At 45.5% G+C, this 8,916-nt stretch overlaps 1 protein-coding gene across 1 annotated transcript; it reads right to left on the bottom strand.

Annotated features, from left to right (window-relative positions):
- Positions 1-5,322: 5,322 nt before the first annotated feature.
- Positions 5,323-8,275, bottom strand: LOC142589091 (sulfotransferase 2A8-like). The gene is made up of 2 exons (XM_075700879.1): positions 8,181-8,275; positions 5,323-6,934 (listed from the first exon to the last, which is right to left on the bottom strand). Exon 2 carries the CDS (start codon positions 6,932-6,934, stop codon positions 5,918-5,920), a length of 1,017 nt encoding a protein of 338 aa, XP_075556994.1. The 5' UTR covers positions 8,181-8,275; the 3' UTR covers positions 5,323-5,917.
- Positions 8,276-8,916: the final 641 nt, after the last annotated feature.

Here is an 8,916-nt window from a genome sequence, read left to right on the forward strand (position 1 = left end):
CGTGCTAAACTCGTACGTCGCGAAACGCCCTCCGAGTTCAACTCGGAAACATGGCGGCGGCAGGAGCCTCCCGTGTCATTGCATCCAGAAGCAGCAAGCTTCAGTATGACCGTCTGGACCCGTCCATCTACATGAACTAAGTGGGGTTTCAGCGCCATTTTCGCCTGTCGAAGACATCAGTGCGCTGACTGTGTGACGAGTTAGGCGAAGACTCTCGTCTGCGGAGACAGCGCGGCGGGCTTCATTCGCTCGCCGTCGAAGAGCAAGTCCTCTGCGCCCTCCGTTTCTTCCAGGGAGTTTTCAGGGAAGCGTCGGCGCCGAGCGTTACATTGGACGTCGTCAAACTACTGTGAGCCTCTGCGTCAGAGATGTCTGATGCGCTTACTGATGCGGCAGTGCGTAAGCGCTGGCTAGCTTTCCCGAAAAGTGCGGCTGAGGGGGCATATAAAAAAGAATGCTTCCTAATTCGCGGGAACATTACGAACGTAGTCGGGCGTGTCGACGGAAAGTACGTAGGAATTAAGGCACCTTCAATGTCAGCGTTACTGTGATTAGCATTGAAGCAATGTCTAGACACGCCATATTGCCAAATATGTCACTTCTGTGTAGCCGACTTAAATTTTGTGTTACCGAAATCTCACATGCGGCTGCCTGATACTGATCTTTTCGCTGGTTGCTGACTTTTTGACGATTGTTCTACTTGTCTGTCAGGGTGCCTTCCAAATGGCTCACTTTCTTGGGAAAGAGGTTAATTAAGTATAGATAGATAAATGGATAACCCAAATTGTACGATGTAACTTATGAATGCTAATCTCATAAGGAACTTGGGGTTCTTCATTGGTGAAGTTACTTAGTATACATAATGCTGAATTTTGGCCATGCTTCATCTACCGGCCGCACTATGAAACAGAGAGGCATTGCAAAATTTGTTGCAGCGCAAGATGTGGATGTTGCGCCCAGCCCGTGGTGCCTACGCATTTGTGGCGAAATGAAAATGCATTGAGAATCTCAGTGTGCTGGCTTGCATGAAGAAAATACTTCAGATTGTTTGCTCTGTTCACTGTCGATGCATGTGCCAGAGGTTCAGTGTATCTTTATTTGGGGGGGGGGGGGCAGCGTTATTTTGGATGGATAAATCATATATTTTCGTCTCATAATGGGGCTCAAATTCTTAAGCAGTAGGACAATGCAGATCCAATGCTCTGCAGAACTCGGTGTGTGAAGATGTCATGAACCACCAAGGCAAAATTACATATCGGGAGAAATGTGGTGCAGATGCCAATGAAAAGTGGGTCTTTAACCGGCCATGATAAAAATCAAAATTGCAGAGTCAATAGTCCTTTTGTACAGCTTTAGAGCAATGATTGCAGAAAACGTGATATGCTGAAATGAGTAAAAGCTTGCCGCAATGCCAAAGTAGGATGAGCGAAATGCAGCATATTTTGGCATTGAACATGTCTTGTGACTGCTATTTTATTGTAAGCCCCGCTGTCACGCCTTTCCCTCCGGCACCCATTTACTGAAACGCGGCACTGTCTTTCGATTGGTGTCATGATGATGATGGTAAGGGCAGCAGTCAAGCTGGTTAATGCTTGCCCCTTTGATTCCTGCGAGTTTAATGGTAAAGAATATGGCACGTGCATACACCTGTGCTGCAAAATTTAACACTTGTGATTTTTTGGAGAGCTAATTTGTGTTGAGACATTTCAAAGATGCGCGCCATTGTGGCCTAATAACTAGAGCATTGGTGAGTTTGAAGATTGGGTGTATTGGTATAGAAGCTTGAAGTTGAATTGCACAACAATTCAACGGGAGACAAAGAAGAGAAATACACACAGCAGAACGCTCTGCTGTGTGTGTTACTGTTTGTGTGCCGTCGAATTGTTGTGCGATCAAACTTCAATAGAGCACTGGGCTTCCTTGGTGCAGGACCGAGGAAGTGTGAGCTATTCGACAACATGCCAGTGCCTTTCCACACAATTATAGAAGTCTGAAGGTTTGCAAACGAAGCCTTGCTTTCAAATCCACCTGCTGATGTAATACAAGCAGGGATTGAAAGAACCGTCATACAAAAATAATGGTGAAATCAATAGCCCGTGAACAGCGTAATTAGTGTATTGACACTGTTGACCTAATAGGTGCCATACCGGCCTCAAAATTGTACTGGACAGAGCAGTTTGTTTCCTATGTGAAGCACAAGCTTCCATTACGTGTTGTCCAGATAACCAAGCTCAGTTTGTTTTGACGTGGTACACAACATTCACTGTAATCTGTTTTTGATTCTAAAGAAGTGCCAAACACCACCTCTTTTTCAAGGATGTGATGGGAATATTTGGCGAGACCTTTTTCAGCCCCTTATAATGGCAGTGTGGCCAGCCAGCTTTGCTTGGATGCCTTTATAGATTTCTGCTCCTGATCATTGTGTGCTATCAAGTTGCTAAAGTCTATGCAACCAGTGCAAGGCATTACGTTATTCTACAGTCGGATACAACTTTAGGAGGCCGCAGAATCTGCACTTGAACGGCAGGTGAACACAAGCCTGCACCAATGGGCACGCACTCTACACTGACATCGTGCCGCCGGACGCACTAATACTACCCGCTCATTGGAGAGGGACTATTTCTTTAGACGTGGAGGCAATCGGCTGCAGCGCTTTGGTCATCTGGGCGGGGCCTCTCCTATCTTCTGAAGTTGTATCCGACCAGAGGATGCCGCTTTTCATACAACACAAAACGACAAAGTGTACAATTATTTGGCCTATGAAATGGATACATCACAAGTGAGCTATGCATGGGCTTGAGCTGTGTGAAAATTAGTACATGCAAATATATGATATTGTTGCCATTGTTAAAGAATATGTGGTATCGAACATGCATTTATAGGCACGTTTAAATCGGGGAGTGATGCATTCATATCCACAGTCCATAGGTGATAGCATTATTAAGCTCATGCCGTTTCCTTTCTTTTCATGGTAATATACACACACCGTGAATCTTGTGGCTAATCAACACCCACTGTATTCTTGCACACAGAAAGAACAAACAGCACAATGGCGTGTATGCTGCATTAGTGCCTTTTTCATTTACATGGTCCAAGAGTGGCACAAGTTGTTTTACGTTTTTGCCTATTTTGAAGAGACACGAAGACACCAAGTGTCTTAATATGCACATCACAATGTTTACTGCAATAATTTTATTCACGTTCTTGAATAATAAACAAAATAATAAACGGAAAGCTCCTTTATAAGGTGTCTTCTGGCGGCTCGACTGGAGAGCAGTGAGGGCATCGATACTACTGTTGCAGTGGAGCCCTCTGGACATTGCCACACTCTCAAGAGCACATGCCTAGCGCTCGCCTACTGCCACCAGGCGGTTGAGTGCCTCCAGCAGCAGAATGTCTTGCTGCAAAAACAAAAGTGGAATATTTGAATGAATCAACCACATACAAACCATAATTTACAAACAAAAATGGCTCGTTGCACAAATGGTACTAAGTGCCCTTAACTGTGGAAGCTTTTAGTGTAGTATGCATAAGAAAACAATGTGTCGGGACGACATTGCTTTATTTTTCATAACTGGGGTTGTCTTTTTCTGAGCCAATTGCCATGTTGATTAGTGTGCCAGCAGCTGAGGTGTCCCCGCACCTTCACGAGTCTCCACTGTCAGCACCACAAACCTGTTTCTTTTCACTGCAAAACAAATGCCTGTCCCTACAATTTCGTCTTATACGCACTGATTGCATCCTACGCCTACAAACATCATATTTTTGTCCCATTACGCAATTTTCTGCCATCCTCGGCTGCAGTTCTCTCTCCTTAAAATCCATTCTGTCACGCTTATGTAATCACCTGTTTTGAATTGGCAACAATTGATTGAGGACGTGCATGGCCTGCCTGCCGATTCCATTTTTTTATTAATCTCAACCAGCATAGCAATTGCCACGGTCTTCCTGCCTTAATGCTATCTCAACACTATGTGTTACTTCGCTTTCTGCACAGTCCTCGACTTCTCCAGTTTCTTTGTTAACTTCCAGGTTTATGCCCCATATTGCATAACCAGTAGAATGCAATGACTCTAAACTTCTTGCAGGGATATCGGTAACATTGTGATCACGATTCGGTAATGCCTTCCATGTGCTGTTCAACCCATGAAATTTTTGTATAAGTTTCCTGCTTTATATCAGTACCTGCTATTGATATTTCACCTAGATAAAGATACTCTTCCATAGATTCTGCGGGCTTAATGTCACTCATGAATTTCTGTGATCTCACCAAGTTAGTGAAGGTTACCTTCATCTTTTCCATATTTTCGCGGGCGCACGTGCGCGTAGAAGCACGAACACTCATTGGTTCTCAATGCCTTTTTTAATCTGCTGGACATTCAGTTCGTCACTACGAAAGTGACTTCATCCGTGCACTGTTATGCTAAATATGAAACAGTAGAAATATGCTTATCTGCAGTTTGTCGATGTCTCTTTCACTGTGTTGGTTGCGAGATCCATCGTCAGCGCCACGAACTTGTCACATCGTAGCTATATAGGCTGTCTTCCTTTTTCACACACTATGGAGTATTCGTGACGCTCGCAGTCACGCAGAGTGGAGGAACTGAGCGCACTCAGAGAAGCAGCACCGGACAAGCTGTTTCTTTAGCATTGTGCCGTGAGCAGTAGGTGCTCGTTGCGATCTGTAAAATCGCCGAAGCTATTGGCAGTCTTACGGGGTGCACGGAAAGATTGCTCACGGAGGAACAGAACTATCCAAGAAATAGTGGACATCGTCGAGCCTGATCACTACGTCGCGCACTGCAAGCTCGTTGTACGAGTTTGTTTACACGGGGCCTCTTCGATGTTTAGCCGCCATGCTCGCCCGGTGAATGGATATAATGACGCCACCACAGCGTTGCCTCGTGGTATAATGCAAAGCGTACTCAATTACATATTAGTCTAATACACATTCAGTGTGCATCTTGTAAGCTTTAAAATGCTTCTAAATAACGTTAACGTAACAAATAATATTGTACTAGATGCATTGGCTTTATAACTTGCTTGTCCATGTAATGCACTCGGTGGAACGAAAAACAAGTGACAGAAGGCACGACCATGCTCCGACGGTATCATCACGTGAGCCCCAGTTTGTCGACCGTCCAGAAGGCAACGCCCAAGGAATGATAGCCACCCAAGAGTGAATCTAGATAAATCAATGAAACTGGAGGCTTGTCGAAAGATAAACTGTGTCTCGGTACCATTTGTGCTTGCATCTTGGGGTGTCGCCAGAGCTCGTGAAGATACCGAGTTTCGCCAAACTCGGCGCATCCTGCATAGCACCCCTGATCGTTGACTTTGTGTAATCGACAAAGCTGGTCAAAGTAGTCCACTGCCTGCAATAAGACGAATTTAGTAGCAACATGGGACTTTGGGGGGTAAAATCCAAAATTTACTCAACACAGGAAACGTCCAGGCATTGCCTCAACTTATACGATGCCACCAGGTCAGAGGCAACAACCTTTATTTATCGATAAGGGCGCATAGCATTAGCAAGCACTGTCGTAGGTATGAATGTATTGGTTGACAAAAAAGGTCGTGTAATGTTGTCATCACTGCCTAGACGTCAAACTTTCTCTGTTTTGAAAATGTACACACTTCCCCTTCCCCTCTCTCCTCCATACACAGTAATGTGCCTGCGTGAGGTGAAGTCGAATCGACGAGTGCGACATAAAGTCAGAACTCACGAATTTACTGACTTTGATAGGGGAGAAGCACCTTGTGCGTTTATTTCTTTAGTGCAGCACAAGATCACAAAAAGCATTCTCAGGCTTGTTGAGTCCAGACTTGGGCCATGACAACACGCACCTTCTTCGTCACCTAATTGGTATCAAGCAAAACACACGACGTTAGTTCCAACCACTGAAATAACAATCATTTAGCTTTCGTCCAGAGCCATCAGTGCCTCGTCTCGCATATTTTTCCACAATTCCGTGACGGAAGACTTATTCTCGGCCTCTCGTATGGCCACCTCCATCCTGACGAGCAGCTTTGGCGTGAAGTAGGTCTTCCAATCACCAACTTTGCCTTTCCTTACGATGGTGAACTTCTTTCCTTTGCCACGGTGGAAATCCTGACATTCCACATTTAGTCGTGCAAGCGCACGCTCCCACTCCCCGCCGGAGCTGTCGCCAAAGTCTATTACAATCAAGTCTCTCATGTAATCTGCCTTGCACCTTTCAAGAAGTTTTTCCAGCATCGCTTCGTCGCCTTCAAGCTCAGCAGCGTACTCCTGGCCCAGAAACCGAGCCAGCCTGAGCACCGTGCCTCTCGTATCGCTGGCAAGTTCCTCGTACGTGACAAAGAACACGTTGGGTTCGTCCCGGAGAGCGTACCCAGCGGCGACGTGGTCGAAAAAGTTCCCGTAACCGAGCTCTCCAGCCAAGAACGCGTCCACGAATTCTTCGAACGTAGCGTCTCCGAAGCCGTGGTTTCGGATCGTGGTGAACATGTTGTATGCCGAGACGCACACGTCCCAAGGGTTTCGTGCCACATACACGTACTTCGCCTCATCGCTCATCAGTTCCTTTCGAGGTGGCGGGCGCGTGGCCACAATCCTCATCGGCAGGCTCGGTTTCCAGCCTTCTAAATCAATTACCTCCAGAATCCGCATGTTCTCCGTGAATTCCCTGTAAGTCTTAATTGGTTGGCCCCTCTTCAGGATGAGTTGCATGATGTACGCGACCCAGTGGGTGCCGCTCTTTGGGAAGGTGAACAGAACGAGATCTCCCTTTTTTGCACGAAAGTTCATGGATTTCCGATAAAGTTGTGGATCGTACAAGGCGCTTATGAGCATTCCGTCTACAAGATTGCAGTGCGGTCTTCTTGGAGTCATTTTTACCGTCTCACGTTCTTCATCCAGGAAGATCGATGCGGGACCCTTTGTCTGTGCCATCTGCGTACAATGAGAAAAAGCGTAACTCTCTCAAAGCTTTCCTAAATGGAATGTGTTGTTTGTGTCCTGTCACAATGTCATAACTGTCAGAATGTCACAATTCAATAACTAACTAGCCCAATGTCGCACCTTTCTAAAAAAAACATTATTGACGACGATCTCCAAAGCTCGAAGAAGGCCGTCTGGTTGGAATGATGCATTCGAAAGCAATAGGTAGGCGCCTATTATGGGAGTGTGTCGGTTCCTGCATACAATGAGAAAAGCGCAAGAGATGTGGCTTTACCTAACTGGCGGCATGGACTACGCCCCCCCCCCCTCCCTAACGGCGATACGTTGCCCAGTTTAAGCTTTCTATGAGAGTTTTGTGGTCGGCACTGGCTTGATCGGAAGCTTATGCGCAGTTTCTTACTTCTATGTTTATCCATTTATTTTATGCCACCAACTACTATCCCTCACCCTAGCTCAGACCAGTACGCCTTCCAGTTACTAAAGGTAACATTACATAACATTACATAAAGGGCAACAAATGGACACTACGCCAGCCGCAATGAAATCTACATGTTTAACGAAAAGACGGTGTTCAGGCCCTTCACTCGAGTCTTTACATATAAAAATATTATCAAGTGATCAGCTTAAATGGGCCTGAACATTTAACATAGGCAGCGAGATTCATGTCCGCGATTCTGCGGAAGCCATTCTGGCCGGAATGGAACTTTATACTAGCCGCCTGCAATTTCTGCTCATGTTGGTTTAAGCGAATTGCGTCAACGTCGTTGTATCAGCTAACAAAGCTGACGAAGAAACATTCAAGTTTTTGTTTATAAATTTTTGTTCAATTGAGGTCGGCGTAAGGGTCGTTTTTGACCCTATTGTATATGAATTGCACACATACGACACTGCGAACAAAACAAACACTGCAATGCATGTGGTAGCGATGGTGGTAGTTTCGTGTAACCGCAGGCGGGGGTTTAAGCCTGGCTGTCGGAACGCTCCATTGCTCATCCGCCATAGCGTTTATTTCCGTGTCACATCGGTACTTACCACCACCACCTATCAGCATTTAGTTACTGTGCAATATGCGAGGCATTGGTAAAACAATGAGGATGCCACAACGACTGCTTATACAAGCCTTTCTAATGTGTGAGTATGCGCACCTATAAAAGTTAACAAGAGGCTAAGTTCCAGGAAAGTGAGAAGGCTGCTTAGCCAAACACGCAGTGAAATATACATTTTCACGAATTCTTACCGAGGATCAGGTTGCGAAAAGCTGTTGAAAAGACTTGGGTTCGTCGACTACCCTGCTTCTCTCAACACCGCCAGAACCAGGGCCGCGGACAGGGCTTCCTATTGTTCAGTAGTGCCTTTCTTCTTCCGTTTATATTCTCTCCGCCGCCTAGGTTTCACGTGCATTTTGCTTTTGATTTCACGTCACATGAATCCCTATGTTTGTCGCACCTGTTTTGACGCATAAATTTGTAGGGATCAATTTAGAAAGACAAAGGAACGTTTGATGAACTTACTACGGAACGTTCCCGAAAAAAAAAATGCGTTAACGAAAAGCCCATAAAAGAGTTTTCCGGCCACGCGTGATAGATGATGCCGGTGAACAACATAACATATGCGACGCTAACTACGCTTATTATACATACAACGCGATAACAACATCTCTTTATATTTGTGGAGCTGTCACACAGACCCTAACAGGTTTCGCTGAGTGGATGAAGCTTCGCGCTACTTAACATGCGGGAGTGCTTCGGATAACATGCAAAAAGTCCCTGTTGTTCTAAACTATTTTCCTTTTTGCCTTTAATACATCTCCTGAGCTGCTGCAGGACGTGAAATGCCGTAATCTTTTTTTTCTCAATACGGTATTTCCATAGACATAGCAAGCAAGGACTCCCACGAATATGGTTCTGCGCGTTTTCTTTGTTCCTAATACGGCAGCGAAGGACGCCTGTCGACATTACCATACAGTTTCAGTG

The sequence above is a fragment of the Dermacentor variabilis genome, chromosome 7, assembly GCF_050947875.1.
Source record: "Dermacentor variabilis isolate Ectoservices chromosome 7, ASM5094787v1, whole genome shotgun sequence".
NCBI classification, from domain to species: domain Eukaryota; kingdom Metazoa; phylum Arthropoda; class Arachnida; order Ixodida; family Ixodidae; genus Dermacentor; species Dermacentor variabilis.

What these genes read in the sequence shown, in the direction of transcription:
- LOC142589091 (XM_075700879.1), bottom strand. Translation starts at nt 6,934, where the DNA reads ATGGCACAGACAAAGGGTCCCGCATCGATCTTCCTGGATGAAGAACGT.